General features: G+C 38.7%; 1 protein-coding gene across 2 annotated transcripts in view; it reads left to right on the plus strand.

Moving 5' to 3' along the window:
• The window catches only part of LOC101864126, a 102,971-nt gene that overhangs the window by 53,788 nt on the left and 26,462 nt on the right, over window positions 1–22,721 (plus strand). For both annotated transcript variants that reach the window (XM_005091716.2, XM_005091717.2), the window contains exons 18-21: window positions 6,598–6,616; window positions 9,938–10,008; window positions 10,743–10,880; window positions 22,174–22,377. In XM_005091716.2, the coding sequence (XP_005091773.1) occupies window positions 6,598–6,616; window positions 9,938–10,008; window positions 10,743–10,880; window positions 22,174–22,377 (432 nt within the window). The remainder of the gene's footprint in view (window positions 1–6,597; window positions 6,617–9,937; window positions 10,009–10,742; window positions 10,881–22,173; window positions 22,378–22,721) is intronic.

Genomic DNA, 22,721 nt, shown 5'->3' on the forward strand with positions numbered 1-22,721 from the left:
TGGCAGTTTTTCCCTACTCCTTCCTTAGTTTTCATCCTTTTAACATGAAACTTTCAGAAAACATAGATGGTAAGGCTGCCATCAATATAACAGAGAGATATTTGCGAAAAAAAATAACACATTTCCATAAGCAAGCGATTACGCTACCTAAATTTAGAATAAGTTTTTTTTTATACTTTGGGAAAATTCTTATATTTTTTCTTCTTTTGCACTTATTGAAAAAAACTTGCTGTTACTCTGATAGGGTCTGGTTCAGGTATGCTCTCACAAAATTTGGTCAAGACCAAATTTGGTCAGTAAATAAGAAATCCGTAGGGATTTGAAATTCATTGTTTATTTTCAAGATGGTGGCCATTTCCATAGTGTTATGTTACGACTTACTTAAGTCTTGGAGTAGTAGATATAGATGATAGTTGATGTTGGTGGGGCCCCACCTGCCGGTCGTCTGCTAGTTCTTCGTTAGCCGATGTTACTCGCTTTGGCTTCAGTGAGAGAGTGACCTTCAGATTTCCCGCCGCTTGCATGAAATCACAGTCACGTGAAATGTCCCTTAGGCCTACGTCACAATAATTATTATTAAGGTGTGTTCACGCTACATGTCCTTCTATTCTTAAGGTGCGTTTACACCACATCTACTCCTCTTTATATGAGGAAATGACTTGAAAGGGCCAAAGCCCCAAATAACGAAATCAACTCTTAGGGCGACAACTATAACAAATTAGTTTTCCTTCCCAGGAACAAAACACTATATACATCATCTGATATTTACACTAGGAAGAGAGAGTACTCCAAATCCAGTACCTCTCTCGGCCTGACCAGTCTTCCACTTCTAGTGACAACTGGCTTTGTCTCCGTCTCATTTGAAAGGCTACTTGCAGGATCAATTTGAATTATCCCTGGCTCAGTTTGAGGTTGCCCTAACGTTGGTAAATTATTACTATCCCTGGGTATAGTAGGAGGTATGGACAGATGTTTATCCGATCTTTTTCTAACCTGTTGCCGGTTCCTCCGTGTAACTTGTCCAGAAGAAGTTTGGACGTATTCAGATCTTGGAATTACTTTTGCTTCCTCCAGCCTCAGAGTCTTAAGCCAAACCGACTGTCCTGGTTTTAACTCTGGTAGATTTTTCACTTTATGCCTTCTGTCAAAATTCTCCTTGATTTTTCTTTTTATAATAGCGTCTTTCCTCCGGAATTTTGTACCGTTCTGTCTTTCCTGCAAGGATGGTAGGCTACTCTAGTTCTTAGTTTCTGGTTCATCAGCAGTTCAGCTGGACTCTGTCCCTGGGCCAAAGATGTGGCTCTGTAATTTAAAAGGACCAGAAAAGGGTCCTGTTCTTTCTTGAGCATGTTTTTAATTGTTTGAACTGCTCTCTTTGCTTCTCCATTAGCCGACTGATGATGAAGGCTACTTGTAACATGTTTGAATCCATAATAGGAAGCGAAGTTACAAAACTCTGCTGAAGTATATTGCGTCCCACTGTCAGTAAGTACTGTCCTGGGAATACCCATTCTGGCAAAGATAGCCTTGAAACTGTTGATAACACTCTTGGAAGTAAGAGAAGTAAGGTGTGAAATCTCAATCCATCTGGAACAATAATCCACCACCAGCAGATAATGTTCTCTCTGCCTTTCAAACAGGTCACTTCCTACTTTTTCCCAAGGGTGATCTTGAGTTGGAGTTGGTACTAGCGGTTGAGGAGGCAATACTCTGTGTTTTTCACACTCAGGGCAGTTGTTCACCAGGGTTTCAATATCCTTAGACATCCCAGGCCACCAAATACAGGTGCGTGCTAAAGCCCTACACTTGACTATACCTTGATGCCCCTGGTGGATTCTCTGGAGCATGTCTTGCCTCAGTGAAGATGGAATGACTTGCCTGCATCTGTGCAAGAGAATCCCTTGCTCCACCGCCAAACAATGACGCTCTGCATAGTATAATTTTGATATTTCATGCGTCCTTTGAGGCCAATGGCCCTGAGTGAATGGAATCACCTCTCGGCATTCCTTGTCGCTGTGCTGTGCACGTCAAACTTCCTCTAATCTTTCTTCTGATAAGGGGATCGACTGAAATATTGTACTGACTTCAACTGTTTCCTCTTCTGCTTTATTGTTTTTCAAAGGAGACCTGGATAACGAGTCTGCTGTAACTAGGTCCTTGCCAGCAACATATTCAATGTCGTAAATAAATCTCTACATCCTCATCCTGAATCTCTGTATTCTTGGAGTAAGGAGATCCAAGTCTTTTGCTTTCAACAGCGACAGTAATGGTTTGTGGTCTGTTTCGATTACAAACTTACGGAGACCCACTAAAAATTCTGAAAATTTTTCACAACACCATGTCATAGCCAAAGCTTCCTTTTCAATCTGTGCATACCTAGTCTCGGTATCCGTGAGAGATCTAGATGAGTAGAAAACTGGATTCCTGCCTTCCTGGTCTTTCTGCAGTAGAACTCCTCCAATTCCAAAAGAAGATGCATCTGCAGACACTTTTATTGGCTTGTTTGGGTTGTAATGTTGTAGTACTGGTGTAGAACTAAGTAGAACCTTTATTTCTTCAAAAGCTTTTACTTGTTCTGTCCCCCATGTCCATTCGCTGTCATTCTTAAGCAGGTCTTTTAGAGGTTTTGTCACATCTGGCAGCATAGGTGCAAATTTGCCGACATGATTTACCATTCCCAAAAATCTTCTTAGCTCTGGGACATTTTCTGGTGCCTCAAGCCTGGTAATGGCCTCGACTTTCTCTGGGTCAATGCTGACACTGTTTGCACTGACAATATGTTCAAGAAATTTCACTTTCTTTGTTGAAAACTCACACTTCCCATTTAGTGTAATTCCAGCTTTGTTCATCCGATCCAAGACCAACTTCAGTCTTTCGTCGTGTTCTTTTTTATCTCTTCCTCCTACAAGAACATCATCAATGTCACATATCACACCTGGTATTCCTGCCACGATGTTTGACATTTTTCTATGGAATATTTCAGGACCAGAATTGATCCCAAAGGGCAGTCTTTGGTAACAAAATCTCCCAAAAGCCGTAATAAAAGTAGTTAACTCTTGAGACCTTTCGTCTAGAGGAAATTTGATGAAATGATTTGTTACAATCCAGCTTGCTGAAAACTGTAGCTCCATTCAACTGTGCCAATAACTGGTCAGTAGTAGGAAGAGGGTAGTTCTCTCTTTTAACACTTTCATTTAGTTTAGTGTAATCACAACATAGCCTGACTTTTCCTGATGGCTTGAGAACAGCTACTATAGGAGCACACCCATCAGTAGGTTTGGTAACAGGTCTGATGATTCCTTGTTCCTGTAGAGATTTTAGTTCTTCTTCAACTTTATTTTTTAGTGGAAGAGGCAGCCTTCTAGGGCAGGTAAGGTTAAATGGCTTTGCATTGTTCTTTCAACTCAATAGTATATTCATTGGTTGTTTTTCCTAAGCCTTGGAAAAGACCAGCATACTTAAGTTTTCGGTCAAACTTAGCTTCTGACTATCCATTTACAACTTCCACCACTTTAAGTGCTTCAATGGCAGGTCTGCCTAACAGCGGTTTTCTGAGTCCCTTGATAACGTATAAGTCTTGTTCTGAATTACAACTGTTCTTCTTCAGGGTTGCCGTGAATACACCGATTACATATAGTTTTGACAATGGCAGGTCTGCCTAACAGCAGTTTTCTGAGTCCCTTGATAACGTATAAGTCTTGTTCTGACTTACAACTGTTCTTTTTCAGGGTTGCCGTGAATACACCGATTACATCTAGTTTTGACCCTCCCGGTCCATAGAGTTTCTTGTCAGTTTGCTTTAGCACTTTTGTGTCTCTAAAATTTTTGTCTGAGACTACAGACACGTCAACTCCTGTGTCTATATGAAATGTCATTTTCTGACTGTTGACTAATATCTCTGTGTGCCAGTTATTCACCAAATTTATTTCGTGTATTGAACCCAGGATGGTTCTTGTGGTATTATCATCACAGTCTGATTCTTCTACTCGTCTCACTTCTTTTGTTCTGCACTGTGAAGCATAATGTCCTATCTTTTTGCATTTGTAACACTCTTAATGCTGGACAATCTTGGTTATTTCTATGTGAATCATATCCACACCTTGTGCATTTCCTTTTTGAAGACTGTTGTTTTCTATCCTTTGGATATTGTGACCTCTTATCACTTGAAAACTGCTTCTTTTCTTCTGGAAACAATTTCTTTCTGTCTTTTGACATAACTCTGTCAACTGCTAATTCTTTCATTTCATTTAGCTTGACTTGACTAGCCTCAAAGGCTCTTGCTATGTCTATTGCCTTCTTGAGATCTAACTTGGGGTCTTCCAACAACTTTTCTCTCACATGGTCAGTCTTGCAGCCAACTAAAATTCTGTCGCGAATCATGCGATCTTCAAATGCTTCAAAGTTGCACCCTCTGGCCAATTTTCTTAGCTCCGCAACATAGGCAGCAATGGATTCATTAGGTTCATGTACTCTGACATGAAAGCGGTATGAATCGAATGCCTCATGAGTTGTTCCCATGCAAAATTCCTCAAACTTCTTGAGTACTGTATCGATATCATCCTGTTCCTCTTTGGAACTAAACTTAAATCCATCAAATTTGTCCATCGCATCTTCCCCTTTAACTGTCAATAAGACTGCACGCCTAAACTGTTTTGACTCTTTGATCAAGTTTGAAGCAATCTCATAATTCTTCCATGCCCTCGAAAACTTTCTCCAGTTTGATTGCAAAGCACTTTCCTCGCTAATGTTTAATTTTTGAGGCGGCTGTATTTGAGCTGGAAATCTGGACTTTGTCCCTTCCATATTGAGGCTTGGTTGACTAGTTTCAATGGGTTTAGATTCAGGCGACTAGATTTAGCGTCATAGGCCTACAGATAGGTTTCTAGATCTAGTAGAAAATTTCACGTGTCTCGATCTGTGTCTAATCTTCTAATCTACAGATCTAATCTAGAGTCTACATTGCGATTTCAATATTTGCACTTGGATTCGTACTGTCCGTATCTCTGCGCACTTCTGACACCATGTTATGTTACGACTTACTTGAGTCTTGGAGTAGTTGATCTAGATGATAGTTGATGTTGGTGGGGCCCCACCTGCCGGTCGTCTGTTAGTTCTTCGTAAGCCGATGTTACTCGCTTTGGCTTCAGTGAGAGAGTGACCTTCAGATTTCCCACCGCTTGCACGAAATCACAGTCATGTGATACGTCCCTTAGGCCTACGTCACAATAATTATTATTAAGGTGTGTTCACGCTACATGTCCTTCTATTCTTAAGGTGTGTTTACACCTCACATAGCAACCGCTGTAGCTATGCCAAAATAAAATTGCGTCTCAAGAGATTTTACTATGCCTAACTTAAAAATGTGTACTTAGATTTGATCTCGGGCAACAAACATAAAAAATGATCCTCAAGGGTAGCTCCTCCTGTTAAGAAAGTAGAAAAGGGAGAGGTTTGGAGGGAAAGGAGGGGGAGACTGACCTAACAAAAGTTTTAGGTTCAGTTTTTTTGTTCATAATCTGAAACAATTTTGTGAATAAGTCAATAAGTCCTGTATGGGCACAGATTGTAACAGATCTTATTTCATAATGATTTTCCCTGAACTTTGTTCTTCTGTAACTTGTTAACAAAACAAGGGGGACATTAACATGTTCTTATGAATGGGCATATTTATCAATGTCAAGCTCATACTGTGCCGGAACAACATAGGGGAACTGCTGCTTTTTCCACCCCTTGGCACTCCTATGACCTTATGCAGTTGCCTGCGCCGTAATACCTTACTAAAACAATAAGGTGTCCCTTCGTTACTTCCTCTGTAGCTCGGGCCTGTCTTGCTAATGAGTTTGATGAGATCAATAGCTCTATTTTTCATTAGTGGTCTATTTCTAATATGAGGTGCCTATTACGGATTGGATCGGCGGGTCGGACCGATCGCCCGACTTGGTTGTCTGAAATTTGTTTTTAGTTTCGGGCGACCGAGTCAGGCGATCGGCTCGATCCAGCCATAATGGGAACCCCGTATTAGCTCTTCATAATGACTTGCTAACATTGGTTGACCAAAGAAAGTATTCAACTTAAAACCTTGAAATGACAGTGATCTGAGGGAAGGAGTTTTGTTAATGGCAATTTTTTAAAATCCAACAAAACGCCCAATTTATCCTAGTGGTACTGGTCCTCCAGGCATTTCCCAAATACTCATTGGCCTGTCCGCCCCAGCCTGGACAAATGACATTAGGGAAACATATAGAACACATAAGAAAGCACAGAAATGAATCTTTTCTGCCTAATTCGATGATATGAGAGAATAAAACACAGTTCAATAATGGACTTGTAACATGTTATTTACATTAAGATTTAGAGTTTGATGTACCTTGTCAAGACTCCTATCTTGATTGTTAGATAAAAGAATAATCATTTTAAAAAGCTTTCATTGAGCCCTTATTTTCCCATGCTAGCCTAAAATATCAAGAGAGTCAATAATTTTTCATAAGTATTTTCTTGTTCTATTTATAGTTTAGCCTGCATGATAAGGATTCCTCTTCCACATTTGATAATTACTTACAATTTTCAAAACTTTTTTCTGTGTTTTGAAATTTGCAGGGAGCTATGCAGCATCACCGTGAGTACTTTTACGTGTAGTTACATGCACCTCTTACCTGTATGTAGAATAAGCTTGTTTGAGTTTTTAAGCAGATAAATGTCAAGTTTGTAGTAGTAGGTACCACAGACTGAAATTTCAAAGTCCTCTGATTTCATAGTTAACTGCACCACCTTATATATAGAATGTATTATTTTGAGCATTTTGATACCAAATTTAAACAAAGCTATGAATGTCTGAAGTTGCAGAAAACGCTATATCTTTTAAATTGCGAAATGTCTACACTTTGAGATGTCATATCATTCTTAAATTTGAATGGACATTAACAAAAACTTGTAAACACACACCCATGCACATAGAGAACAAGCCCAATTTTTTTCTGGGGTATCTTATAACCAAAAGATGGAAATATATTGACGTAAACATGGCTTTTTGAATAAAATGGCAAGAAATACAAGGGGAGGTTGAAAATCACTACTCATGACCACCGGCTTCTCCGCTGTGTGCCGGGCCACGTCGATGGGAAGGAAAAAGAATTTATACGAAACTGGCCCGATGATGGCCCTGCTTGCAAGCTGATGGGGAGGGTCCGATATTTATTTTCGTATAATGGCTGTGTTATTCTTGAAGAGGAGCTTTCTAGCGATATATTTCCATAGTCAGTCTGATCACTGGTTCCATAAAAAAACAGCGTCGAAAGTTTTCACGTGAAATCTCTTCTATTAATTCTTTAAGGACAGTCTTTAGAAATATATCTCCGGAAAGAGTGTTTTCTCATCTTAGAATATCAATGAATCAGATTGCAGTATTTATTGCCATACACTCCCCGTTTCAGTTCAACCGAGGTCACCCCAAAAATTGATGCATGAGACGTGTGGTCGCTGCAGTGAAAACTTTGATAGTGTTGTCTTTTATCCCTCAAGATTTTGCTTTCAAAAGAATCGTTGATTCAAATAAATAATACCACTAAAAAGAGGGAAAGCTCTTCTTTCTTCTGATATACCAAGTGTCTGTGTATATAATATGCATGATCACACAGTGTTTTAGGAGGGTAAAAATATGGGTCTCCGCGACCACCCCCAATGCACGTCCAGTTTGCGGTAGCCTACCTAGTAGTAGTCAATATAGTAAGGAAATGCCAACTACACACTCTTTATTGGACAAAAATCTTTTTGTTGACAGCTGTCAGAGACTTTACTTATTGCTTGTCAGTGTAAGAAAAAAAAACCTGATTATTTTTTTTCTGGTTTATTGTATCCTTTATGGCTCGGACATGCATAGATACAACAGTTTCTAAATGTGGGTCATTGTTATGGAATCCGGTGCTTGTCAAATCTAAGGAAATGGGGAAATCAGTGTTTTCGGACAGTTAGGCGATTTTAATCAATTTTTTGTTGTTGCATAGAAACCTTCTCCATTAATTAACATACTGGAGACTGGGCCTTTTTCGGGTCTACGTACGCTGAAGACTGGCGTTTTTGGGGGGTATTTCAATATTTCAAACAACACCCTTCCCAAAGACATATAACCACCATTTTTAAACACATAACAGATCTTAACATGCCCAATATGACACAAAAAACAGAAAGGCAATATCTTTTATACTTATTTAGAAATGATTTTTTAAATATGTGCTAAAATGTGTTGCTTTCCAAATTTTTTTGACGTTATGTCTTATGTTAAAAAACCCAACAAAATCCCTAAAAATTAATCTTGTGTGTGTCTTTTATTGTATTTTGTGTTTCAAAATAAATAAAAAAGTCCAAACTCATGAATAGGTAGGTAATCAATATAGTAGACCTTATGTATTAGCAGTCCAATCTAATTCAGTGTGAAAAAAACTGCTCCTGACAAAGCGGAATTTTGCTTTGGAAAGCCTAGTCTAGATCTAGAACATTGGCTATCAGAATCCGGGCTTTGATGCTCATTTACATTGAAATCAGGATCTCCATGATCTAAAATATCATAATCAGAAATTTTTAAACTGTCAAAGTCGTGCAAACACTTGAAAAATGTTTGCTTTTCGTGCTGCCAAGTGGGTGGTTGGCGGGTGCTCTGGTATGGTTTGCTCCTTTTTTCTTATCAAAGATCTATCGTCCTGATCTCTCCTCCTTCTTTTGTGTATTTGTTACTCTCTTGTAACACCTAATCTTCGACTTTATTGTGTTGCAAGTACCGTAAAACTTACTACTACTAAACTGCTGCCATTGTACTGACAAAATGTTGCGAGAACAGACACCAGTCAAAGAAACGAAAGTAGGGCCTCAGTGTGACTAACTTTCCTTCTGGGTCGATAACTCAAAAAGTTTCCCGCCAATTCTGGTGAAACTTCGGCACGAAACGAAACAAAGGTAGGCTGCACGGTAAGAGATGGTTCACGCAGCATTTGCGCACATACTTTGCCGAGGACAAAACACGAAACTTGTGCTCGCAGGGGTGCGTGAACCGCCTCTCAGGACAATATAGGTGCTCGCAAATGCTACGTGAACCGTCTCCGGTGAGTTAAAGAACACACTTAAAAGGTGAATTTTACTAAAAATGTTGCTTAAAACCAAAAATATGTTATTTTAATTAAAGAATGAGTATGAGTATTCCATTTCATAAGTCACCAAACTATGAAGGCCATTTTCTCACTAATATCTCCTGTAACAGCAGGTTAACCCTGCCTACTGAAATCACACATATATATTGGTTTCTATACAAAATATATCATTATTTTTTTTGACCAAAATTATGAAAAATATGCAAGCTTTATTGTGATAGCAATAACTCCATATGCTCCAAAATTGATGAATGCCTGATTCTGCCGCTCTGGGACACAAATGGTTGACAGTTTCTCTAGCTGATCTTGCCATGCCCCTGAGGATCTATTGTCTTTGATGTAGTCTCCATTTAAAAAGTAACAACACACTTGTGCTCCACCAAGAAAGGTTCCAGTTCTTAAAATTCACGAACTGGTCAGACAAGATGAGAACTCCTGTTTAAGAAAACCCCAGACATATTCATGCAACGAAAATGTATTTGAAATAAAGGGATGGATTAGGTATAACTGCAAAGCTGAAAAAGGAAATCTTCTGTAATTGGTTATCATGTAAAAGGTAGATGCGGTACCTAGTAATTCTTCAGGTATGTACTCCGAAAGGGAGGCATTCCAGTCTCCTTACTGTTATGTACAGTTAGATCAGACAGTATCATTGTTGAGCTCATACTCATATGACATTGGTTAAAACTGCTTTCTTTGTATTAAAAAAATCTAAAATATTGATTTCAAAGCCAACTTGTTGATGTTTCTTTCTTGTGAGGAAGTTATATACTAGTGATCTCTGTCTTTTTCTACCGAAGGTGCTGAAGTTCGCCCATCTGAAGCCCGGTCGTTCATAGTTCTGACAGAATCACGGCGTGTGTTTCGAGTTGTAAGTGAAGAAAATGCTCATAAAGTTAAGCTAAACAGGGTTCTGAGGTATAGACTGCGGTAATATTACAAAGGGACCTCATGAACACAAACTCACTACTCGAATGATGTGACAAGTGAGTACCCATGAGCTGTGATAGTTGCTTAGTTGTTTGTTGCATTAGCAACCAGTCAGGGCATTGCATTGTTCTAATGATGTCAGTCTAGCAGTTTTTAGACCATGCTTCAATGGAACATGTGAACAGTTCTCCCTAATGGAAACTTTGGCCTGCTCTTTAACGACGATGAAAATTTCGTGTTACTTTTGCCTCTGAGTCTATATATATATGTACACACACACACACACACACACACACACACACACACACACACACACACACACACACATACACACACACACACACACATATATATATATATATATATATATAGATAGATGGATGGATGGATGGATGGATAGATGGATGGATGGATGGATGGATGGATGGATGGATGGTCGGACGGACGGACGGACGGACGGACGGACGGACACATGCACACTTTTATGTTCATATATTTACGGAGCTCTTCTCCTTGCACATATTAAAATAGGCCTATCATTATGCTGTACTTGTGTGATTTTTGTTCTACTTTGGAAAATGTCCTTCTACAACTCAGTCCATTACCTGTCAGGTCTCTTCATGGCCATCTTTTTAGTGCTAATAAATTGGAAAAGTTCCTTTATTCTGTTTTCAGAATGGCAGACTGGTCATCCAGGAAGTATTATCCCGTTCCTGGCCTCCTGAGATGAAGGTTAAAATCGAGACAGAGGTTTTGAGTTCAGTTCTTCCTCCCATCAAGTTGTTCAAAGCTCAAAATGGATCTGAGTTAATTGTAAGTATGAATAGTGATGCGCTTAAGGTGAAATTTGCACAGAAGATTTCTTAAACTTCATTTGATATTGATGGAAGAACATAGTCATGTCCTTTCCAGTTTTATTTTGTGACCTAAAGATGGTCTCACGTCTAATTTATTTCAAATAGTCCTTTGCTGTCAATGATAAAGAAGGCAATACATAAAACCAGGAGTTTTACCAAATATTGTCTGTGCAGTTTTCAATGGCGTTGTTATTGTTTCAAACTAATGTTGATCTTTTCCCTTTCGGATAGAGATCAATTTAGAATTCAGTTGAGGCAACCAAGGCAGTCTAGCTCTTTTTAGAGTTTTAATCACCCAAGCGTTTCTTTTGTGAGCCCGTTTCTTGTTGGACTTTTGAGTTCTTCTTCCTGACCCAAGAAAATTAAGTGCTAGATCCCTCGAGAACTAGGGTCATGGAAGCGCAAGAACCAAAGTTGCTTTTTTCTCCGTGCATGAACTTGGCTTAGTACCAGGTACCGAAGCATGAAAGACAAACTGTACATCAAGGCCAACAAGCCCAGAAGAAGATTTGAATTGACTGATTCACCCCCAGCCTGATTTCCAGCCTTGGCCAAGTCTGTTTTATTCTTACTGGTGATAAAAGGGCGGAGGTTAGTATTCAGTGATAAATCTGTCTAATTTGAATAAAAGCCACACGTGATATACAGTGGTCTCTGCTTAAGATCATGATGTTTGGAAACAAGGAAAATGCAGAATCTTACAGGAATGGGAACTTAACAGATGCAACAAAGGGAGAATCCACGATTAGTCATGTTTAGGCCAACAATTTGTGAAATGTCCTCCCCTTACTTTGAAATGTACTGACGTGACCCATGGGTGGGTTTATGACTTATGGCAAGCAAAGAGTGATTAACCTTGATGACCAATCATAATGGCGTGAACCATGCCATTTTCACTTATCCAGTAGCGAGTCTTAAGATCTCCGTCAGTCTTATAGCTCCTCCTGTCCAAAATTTATAGCTTTCCATCTCTCACGGTGTTCCCCTGTCTCTGTTGTAATGCATCATTGTGTTGTGACCACATCAGTTAAAATACAGTCGGTCAAGCAATTTGAGTGAAGAGACAACTGCTGCAATTGTCAGGAAAACTTATGCACCAAAGAGTTCACAGTTCGATGTAGGCCCTATATACCCACCCAGCTTGTGATGACGCTCATATGACCTTATGCAGTTGCGAGTGCTGTAAAACCTCTACTAAAAAAAACCCAAAAAACCCAGCTTGTAAAGTAAGTTCAAGTGGAGAGCTCAGATGTGTGTGTGATGTTTGGGGAAAAACGAATGCCTCGACGAGTTCACACCATGGTGTGATCTCATCAGGGGCAAACATAGTTCTGTTTCGTCGAGATTTACAAGGAAGATGTGACAGCATTCAAGAAAATTACTGAAACTGAAACAATAAATGATAAATGTGAGTGACAATAAAAAAAATTTTTTGTTCATAATTTTCATCTTACCCCATATGTGTTCGTCAGTAATATTGAATCCAGATCTCATGCTTTTGACATCAAAAAGGTAATCCAAATGAATACCTTGGCCAAATGTTGAAAGCAATTAAAATAAAAGTTTTATTTTTTGGCTCAATACCGTTAAGTCCATTTAAAAACACATTTCTGCATGAATTTTTACTGAAAATGATTAAAAGCATGAAAAATGTAAATTTACACTTTCCAAGGACTTTCAAGTTTTGCAAGTCACCAAACTTCTCGCTAATTTTTTCTCTTACACCAGGCGACCCTCACTTTTCTCAATTGCAAATATCTTGACTTCTATTCAATATAGATCTGTATTTTTTAAAATCAAAAGCAAGACACATGAGCAAGTTTTAAGACGATACCAATAACTCTATATAACTCAAAAATTGACGAATGCATAATCTACCACGTTGTGACACACATTTGTGAGGCTGCATGGGGAAATCACTCGCTCGTCAAAATAACAAAATCGGAGAAACAGGCATCTTTCCGGCAGTTTGGAAAGTTTTATCTTATTTGTATTTTTTGGCTTAACCTCTTTTTGGTCCATATAAAAACTCATTTCCAGGTAAATTTTACTGAAAAACGTTGATTAAAGGCACAAAATGTGTCATTTTTCTGTCTCACTAATTTCATCACTGAAACCAGACGACCTCACTTCCATCAATCACAAATATTTTGAATTCTATCCAAGATAAATGGATATATATATTTATTTAATTGGAAGCAAGGCAAATAAGTCAGCTTTCAGATGATACCAACAATTCCTCATGCCCAAAAATTGATGAGCGCCTGATTCCACCGCGTCGTGACACATTTTTATTTGTCATAATGCTGTGGAATAGGGTGCAGGTCGATTTTGGGACTTATAGAGTTATTGGTATAATCTTAAAGCTTGTTCATTTGCCCTTCTTTAGATGAATTACAAGCCACCCATTTATAATGAATAAAAGTCGAGATGTTTGCAATTGAACAAGGTGGGGGTGGCAGACCTGCCTCTCATCCCGATTGAATCGGGATATCCCGATTTTTGCCCCAAATCTCAAGCATTCCGATTTTCACGATTTTGATCGCTTGTATCCCAATTTTGTTTGTTCTGTCTATTGCGCCGCATTTTTCTAAAAACTTACTCTGCCTTCTTCTCTGTTGCGGAGCACTATTTACCAAATATCGATGCTGGATTCATTAGTTGACTAGCCCTAAGTTGTGTTGGATCTCTACTCGCACGTGTTATTTCAACTTTAATGGAAGTAGCAATGATTTGGCTTTCTGACTTGGGACATTCTCAAGATCTAGACTACTTTTGCTTTTGTTTCCACTGAGAATTCTCTGATGATGGCCTGATAACTGTTTCAATTAAGACATTAAATGATCAATTTTGTGAGTACTTTTGCTGTTACTTTCAAAACATGCTTTGTCCGAGTTCTGGTTAGTTGAGCTCATCATCAAGACCCGTCAGCAAAGCTGTTTCATTAGTTTCAATTGTGTGTTCTTATCACGTGACATGACGTCGGCGTGCGAGTTCCGTTGACGGTTTATGGGGTCAACTTGTGTTCATAATATGGGCACTGGTTGAAGCGTCTTTCAGGACTTATCAGGGAGGGAGGGGGGGCGTTAGACACTTGGACTAGGAGTGCTTGACGTGATACTTCAGGATAAAAAAAATAATAATAACACACACACACACACAGAGGGCACAATATGCATGTATATACATGGATATATATATTTATGGACACCCCTGGGAAATTTTTAATTCAACTTGGCAGTCTCCTTGGTGATTTGTCGTTGAGCCCGATTTTTTTCACCAAAGACCGATTTTTTTTCCCCTGTGATCTTGGATTTTTTTAATATCATAGCAGGTCCAGGGTAGCCTGATGTCAGAGGTAAAACTAGCAAGGAAATGGCCATTAAAGTTTGGTGGCTTCAGAAGCTGTAGTGTTCTTGGAGACTGCAAGTTTATATTGTTTATGCCTTTGAAATCCACACAAGAATGTATTTTTAGATGAAAAGATGTTGTGCCCAAAACAAACAAGAGGAAATATTTTGTTTTCTTCGATTTCTTTATTTATGACTAGCCTGCGTAGCTGTTCTATGAACTGGAAAATAATGTTTTCGAGACAAAAATTAATGTTGCAAGGTAAATAAAAGTGTCAGAACTGCAATAATTTTAAAAAGTTATTTGAATAAAACAGGATGGTTCTATTCTATACCGGAAAAAAAAGAGTAGAATTTTCAAAAGTGAAACTGATGTATATTGTCCAAAACCTCAGGATATATAACAATCCTGGTTTGACTGTTGGGTGCCAAGATGTGAACAGCAAATTTATCTCCAGTTCGGGTTATGACTTCATACAACATTCCATGGGAAAATACTGTGCATGTGAGATCTAGGCCAACTGGATGAAGAGACTGTCCCTGAACTTTATTAATTGTAATGGCAAATCATGGTCTGAGTGGAAATTGTTTTTGTTGGAAAATAAAAGGTAGTCCAATGTCTCTTGGTTGAAGTATAATTCAGGGAATCCAGTGTTTTTCATTCTTGTATGAAAAAATTTCAACCTTGATGACGTTTGGCATGGTTTGTGTTACAACACATCTTGTACCATTCATTAGTTTTGGTGGGTTAAGAGAGCAGAGGACCATTACGAGCATACCAGTCTTTAATTTCAGAACATGGGGTGGAAGGCCAGCCAGTTCAAGGAAGTTCAGGAATTCCACAGGATAGTGGGTTGCATCATCCTGGTTGAGTGCAGTATTTATAGACTGATAGACTTTGGGTGTAGACGACATCATGTCAATGAGTTTTTTTTTTTAAAGACTGTTTCATTTAAAGGAGCTAGTATGGCCCTTTTTGACAGCCATTGCAAATTTTCCAAATTGTCTGCGAAATCAAGAAAAACTTGGTTGATGAGGTCTTCAATAGAAGTAGAATTTTTCCCGAGTTTGAGAACACTGATTATGTCAGGTTCAACAACAACTGATTTCCTTCTGTTTCCAATGTCCAATAATAATTTGAAAGAATGAGGCTTCAAAGTCACCATGTAAGTGAACACACATGTAGAGGACTTTTTGATGCGTGCATTGACAATGTTGGCTCTTGTGCCAGATCTCACTACTGGCAAAAATCTGTCGAAGATCTCCACATTAGAGAATCGGAATGCCACCCATTGTATCTGTTGTGGAGTTAATATCTTGAAACGTCCTGTTCAGAGCTTCAAAGACAGCCTTCTTCAGCATAGGTGCTTCGTCAATTACTATGGCACGGCAGTCATTGATGAGCCTTGCTAAGGATGTCTGCTTCTTGGTAGAACACATTTGTGTCCCTGCCAGTCAATATCAGTCATATCAAGGAAATTTCAAAACTAAGTTAACATTATTTTAAAAAACTATCACCTTTTCCCTACAATTTATAACAAGAAAGAAGTAAATGTGAACATATTTGACGAAAATACTGAACTTTTAATTGTGCGAGGTGAGGAAACACAAAAAAGGAGAAAATGGCCTCCGAAGTTGAGCAACATGTTTCCATAGCAATGGGGGTCTTAGAATTGAAATAGAGACTTGAAATTTAGCAGTTATCTTGGCTATGCCACTACAAGGTAACATACAGAAGTAGAAAACTATTCATTCACAGAGAAAAAACTTATGGACAAAACAAAGTTTTCACGAGAATGGACTTCACGTCAAATGCAAAAAAATAGTAGCATTATACTAGGTACCAGATACTAAATTTTCAAAGTAGCTGTATGTCAAATTCATCTGTTTCATATGAAAGGCCTATGTCGCCTGAGAATTTTGGTATCATACTTTTACCTCTCAGTCAATGTTTAAGAGAATAGCAGCTGTTTCAATTTAACATAATATTGTTGAAGTCGATAACTGGCTGCAACCCCATGATTGAAATATAATAAAAGAGTACCAAATGCACCAAACATCTCTACATTAACAGAATATAATCATTATAGCAAAGAAATGAAGCCTAATTTTTTTCAAGACTGTGAGATCATTACAAATCAGTATTATTGCCTCAAACAGGATGATCTGTCATTATTTCAATAAAAACACAGAGCGTTGTCTCGGCCGGTGCCGCCTCAGTCCCCATGGCGAGGGAGCCGGCTCTATACCGTAGTATACTGAGTGCTTCCCGGAGTTTCGCGGAAGGATTCATGCAAAATAATTCCAAGCCAATGACTTTATTCTAATAGAAAAAGAAGTGTTCTTTTTATTGGTACCTTTTTTAGCCGGTATTTTATACATATCGTGTTTAAAATTATCTTTGAAAACTTAGACGCTTTTTTTCAAGGTTTTCTATCAGAACGCCAAAGGCTAAAAATAATAACCGCGCTCAAAGCTGTATAGTTCTCCGCTAATGAAAAGACGGTATTTAATCATCAATCTTTCTGCAAAGCATTCAAATGCATGGGTGTCAATTTTGAACCGGCCAACCTCGCATTCCGACTGCGAGGGGCTTCCCTTTCCACGACAATTCTCTAGCTCCAAATAATCGGATATACAAACAACTTACACTACTGTAATGAATAAAGTCTGAACTTTTTCAAAGTTTTCAGCATTTGGTGTTTTATAGCAAAAGAGCAAAGAAACAGAGATCTGAATTGACCCCATTTTACCGAAACCACGCACTCGGAAGGCCGCAAGTTGGCTTACGTGCTCTGTTTATGCTACATAATTATACGTTTGCAATAGCACCATAAACACCCGGGAGCACACACGCACACACACACACACACTCGCACTCACACACACGTACACATACAAACACACCAACACACATACACACCCATGCACATAGACCGCCTTGCTGGCCTCTTGGTAAGGAGTCTGCTTTGAGAGATCTAAAGGAAGGTTAATTAATCTTTTGAAAGCACTAAAACACAATAAAAACGAATCTTTAAAGTCAAGCCAAGTGTAAAACTGAAAGATCAACAGACAATAACAGCGAGCAGGGCACGCCCACACAGTCAGCTGTTTATGTAAACAAGCTTGAAGTGAGCTAGAAATTACTTTTTTTACTCAGTTTTACTCATCAAAGTTGTTTACATTTCTGACCATTCATGCTCAAAAAGGGGTTAAAATCTAAAAATAGTTACGAATGAAGAGTGTTGAAGCAAAGATACTCCACTAGTGGAAAATCTTTGGTTGAAGCAAAGATGGCCATGAGGTAGTGGTTCTAAAAATAATCTCACAGCTGCACACTAGCAAGGTCCAAATTCCTTTACCTCGTCACCCAGGCTTGCAAACAAACCACACACATCTTCAAAATAAATCAAAATAAAATATTTATAGTCGATTATAGTTATTTATTTTTATCTTAAATGAAGCAGAAGACATCAAACTTTCAATAGATCCAAAAAACAAAAATTTCATGGAAAGTCACTTTTTTGTCTTTCAAGCCTCGTAGCTGATAATAGTACTGTGCGTCTTACGACTGATATTGTGCGGGGCAGACAGATTTGTGTGTCACATCTAGGTATATCTAAAGATACTTTGAAGGTACTGAGTACAGTTCTACCCCTTGTAATGAGTGTTGCAGCTAATTCACCGCTGGCTGTTGCAATTTCAATTCTTTCTTCAGATTGAATTGTTGCCAGTATGGTTTCTAGAAGGAATGTTTTCCCGCACCCGCCTGGGGCGTCAACCTTTGCTTTGTTCTGTACAGCTGTCATGAAAGTGTCAAATACATACTTCTGGTCTGATGTTAACAGTGCATGGTTAATTTCTCAATGCCCTTTGTCTTTGTTCTTCTACATCATAGGTGATTTCTCAGCGGTAGTTTTGCTCTACTCTCTCTGCAGCATCTCTTCGTGCAATCAGAAGGGCTAAAAGCACCAGGACATGGATGGCTGGTGTCTCTATAAATAAATTATTGATGGTCAAGGTGCAATCGGAAGTCCATATGAATCGATACTGCCCACCCAACACACACCTGATAATACTGTCTTGGTCTTTTAACCACAAGGCCACAGCACAGCCTCTAAATTAAAGTCTATCACAGGCTTAACCACAGCACAGATGCCAATCATAATCAAAGCTGCGGTTTGGTGGCATATAGTATCTCTAGATCTAGACCTAGATCTATCACAAAGATACATCTTCTAAGTCTAACTACCTTAGAAAAGTAACTCTCTGTAAGCGATCAGCAACATACCAACTGTAGGTGCCCAAAGAAGATTTGTTGATTTCCGGCGGAAGCGCAATTTTTATATCATGGAAAATGCAAATATGTCTTTAACACTGCATTGAAATGATGAACGGGAAATTCATAAACGGACGATAATGTTTTCTATTTTCCTAAATTTTTTAGGCGAATGCAAGCACTTACAGTTTACTGAATTGATAGAAACTTAGCTTGGTCTTTGAACTACGGTACCTTCAGTAATATTTTCATGGTTCTACGTTCCATAGTGTTTTCAGCTATAAAAACAACCATCCACATGTACGCAATTATGTATATCGCTAGCCGCGTTATTCAACTGCCTAAGTGCCAAGAGACAAATTTTTCAGGAGAAGCAAAAAACTGTTTTATTTCTTTATGCTCATACCTGTGAATCTGAAATTCAGATATATGATATAATATGTGAGGCGTGCTGACAAAATGAGTTACTTCTCGCGATCCAAGGATGGAGATATTGACCGAAAATCAACACTGGGGCCAGATTTAAAGATTGTTAGTTGATGCCATTTTGTTCAAGTCTACCGTGTCTTTTATTATTCCATACTTACAAATTGCACAAACTCCCCCTAAAAAGTTGAAGTTGTAATGTTCATACGACTTAAGCCGGAAAGAAAACTCATTTTGTCTGCACACCTCACATATGTCCTAGGACGATGGACTGTAACTAACTTAAAAAAAGAAAAGCTTTCTTACATAAGTTACTGGACATAGGTGGTTTACACCTACCAAAATCTGCGTGATTCAACTGCCTAAGTGACAACATGACGGCATCTGGGTGTTTGAATCACGCAACGAACGTTTGTGACAATGGGGTCGTTTTTGTTTCAGCCAGGTCTGAATGATCAAGAAATCGAACATCAAAAAGGGGGGGGGGGGGAGTATTGTCTTGCTCTCTTAAAAACGTTCAAGATTATCCAGGAGCACTTAGACCATGTCATTTTTCATGGACCTTTTGATTGCACTGTGTGTGCTGTCCACTTCCATTTGCGTTTGTTCTTTTTCAAGGTATTTGAGTTCAACAGTTTTGTCCTGTATAGTACAAATGTCGCTGATTGCATTTGACAAGAAAGTGTTGTGGTCTGATAAGTACAACCATCACTATATGTAACGAATGTAGGCTCTGCTCCTCCAGGACGTCACTTACACAAGAAGAGAATTCATAGGTAATCAATGGTCCTTCTCCTTCATGCCAAACGTGACACTTCACATCTTTGGTTACCAAATTTTAAAGAATATAGACAGCTAATTTGGTTCTGTTATGATATAATGCAGTAGATGCATTCAACGCCATACTAACAAATCCGCTTCCAAGTCCTTGCACACTAGACATAATCTGGTCCCATCCACTGGGTTTTATGCAAGTTTCTTGTTAGATTCTTTCTCCTATCTTGCATACTTCACATTGATCCTTCCAACATACATGCAACAATAGGTTGCTCTTTTTTACTCTCTAAAGTCGTCTGGGACAATGTGTGACTCATCTCCTTTTCTTTGGTTCTCCCAATAAAAACCTCCAAGGCTTTGAAAGTGTTGGATAAGATAGATTTTGCCTGTATTCGGTCTGTAGTAATAGGAAAGCAATGTCGTCAAGTTTGTCAAAGAATTACTTGTCACAAAACTGCTTGTCCTCTTCTGTTCTCTGGTAATTTGACAATTGTGGAGCTCCCATCTCCAAGTCAAGTAAACTGCCTTTGTAACAGTCATGAAAACCACTGTATGAGGGCAGTTGCATACAAACTCATTGTTTTGCATACAGGTAGAAAGTCACGGGAGATTTGTTTCAATTTGAAGAGTAGAGCTGGAGAGTGGAAGCTGAAAGATTGTTGAAGAGAGAATTTTCAGGGCGTATATGTTTATGAGTGGCTTTTTTTTTCGAGTGACAAATTAAGTATCATCTACCCGGCACTGATTGAACTAATCAATGATTCAAGAATGGTACATGACAGACACAGCAAGGGGCGTGCGCTTAAAGTAAATTAAGAAACGCGAAAAGTCGTGATAAAAATATTTTCCAATAGTTGTACAGAATGTGAAATAAGTGCCCCTCAGCTGTCAATCAAAGACTTTTAAAAAGATTCATTCGTCAGTAGCTTTTGCCACATTTTACCAACTTGGCCGATTCAGTATTAACATTATTTGATGCCATCTTTCCTTTTATCAACGACACTACCAAACCTAGTGATAGATTACGCAAACTGCCTTGACAAAATCGTCTGGCTATCGATAGGGCTTGATCTGAGTCGAAGTTAGCAAAGGTTGTTTTGATGTTACCCTCAGTCTGTTTTGACAAAGGCCGCAATCGGGTAGGTCATGCCGCCTACCTGACAGGTGAACACATCAACGAGCCACAAAATCTGTGTGATTCAACCACCCATTTACCACCGGGCTGCAAAACCGGCGCTTGGGCGGCTGAATCACGTGGAAATTGAGGACTGTATGATATGGGTGATTGATTTACTGAAGGATTGAAACACTTTGCAGTAATCTTTCAAACTCGGGATTTCAACATGATGTGTATCAAGGGCTGTACTAGCCTATGTAAAGGGATCAAAAAGTGATTTTCAAAAATTTTGTACTTTGGCGGTTGAATCATGCGGCTAGCGATAGATTTCATCATGATGCCATACGTATTATAAATCTATACCAAATAATTATAATGAATGATAATAATGGGAATTTATACAATGCTAAATTATGGCTCTGCTGACGAATCAAAGGACAGAAAATGCACATTGTGAAGCCATTTAACAACAAGAACACACACACACACACACACTCACACACACACACAAACACACACACACACACACACACACACACTCACACACACACACAAACACACACACACACACACACAAACACATGCACATGATTCCCAGACTTGCACACATTATAATCTACAAAATTTACTGGCAATGGATAGTTTTGAGCAAAGTGTCTTTAGTTGTTTTTGACAAATTTTTTTCTGGTGAGGTAGGTATGAACAGCAGCGTGAACCTTGATTTTCCAAGCAAATTTCAATGCAAAATTGTAATAAAATTTACACTTTTTACACACTTTTCCGGAATGAAAATAGTCACTTCCACCTGACATATCATTCTCTTCACAGAAATTCTTTTCAATGTCAAGTTTTTGTTCACACGAAAGATGTAACTTAAATTAATGCTCTCACAGCACTCATGCACTGACCTGGTGTTGATGATTTATCCTCCATATATTCCTTTCCAAACACAGAATCAGGTCAAACTGAAAAGAAACCTAAAAATCTTTCCAAATTTGCCTTCAAGACTCAATTTTCACATTGGAAAGGACTTGATAAGGATGCAGAGTCAGAAACAAACTGCTAATTGTAGTTTCATATTAATTTTGAATTTTTTATTGTCAGTATTGTGTGTGGGGCACCTTGTTGTGCTTGGTGGTGGCATCAGTATGTAGCTGGCACAGTGTATGGCTTGTGGGAGGGAATCATTAATTTAATATTTAATAAACATTTTCCAAATTTCTTAAGGTATTATTATATTAATTCCTGCTTTATTTTGTAAAGGTATGTCAACTTTTACCTTCCTTTAATATTTGAACAGGAATTCTCACTGCCGTCCGGCTGCATTGGAAACCTCCAAGAAGTCACGGTAAAAAGGCTACTTGGCAAGAACTCTCCAAGACTGTATTTGTACTGTATTTACCAAGTGGCTGTCCTGCTGGAAAATCTGTACAGCATCTCATGGGTACTTGGAGACTTATGTGCCTCAAATGTGTATGTGGAGTGTCTGGAGAATGATGTTAAGGTATTGTTGAAAATTTTAAACATAAAATAATACCCCCCCTTCCTCTTTCTTTTCCTGTAGTTTGTTACAAGAAGTTAGGACCTGTCTGGTTTGGTTGTATTTTTTTCTCTGTGAATGCAAAGTTGTCGAACTGATCTGTCTTCTCACTTCACATTTGTGCTCTTAGCCTTTCAATCTACTGTGTTCTATTCTAAAAGACATTCCACTTTTTATTGGCCTTGCACAAGAAGACTAGGTTTCAGTCCCACTTACCCTGTGATCAGACATATGAACAATCAGAGTCCCCCCATGTTTTCAGCCCACACCAACAATCCCTGCATGGACTGGGAATTGAACCAGGAAAG

Source organism: Aplysia californica, unplaced genomic scaffold (assembly GCF_000002075.1).
Source record: "Aplysia californica isolate F4 #8 unplaced genomic scaffold, AplCal3.0 scaffold00035, whole genome shotgun sequence".
In the NCBI taxonomy this organism is placed as follows: Eukaryota; Metazoa; Mollusca; class Gastropoda; order Aplysiida; family Aplysiidae; genus Aplysia; species Aplysia californica.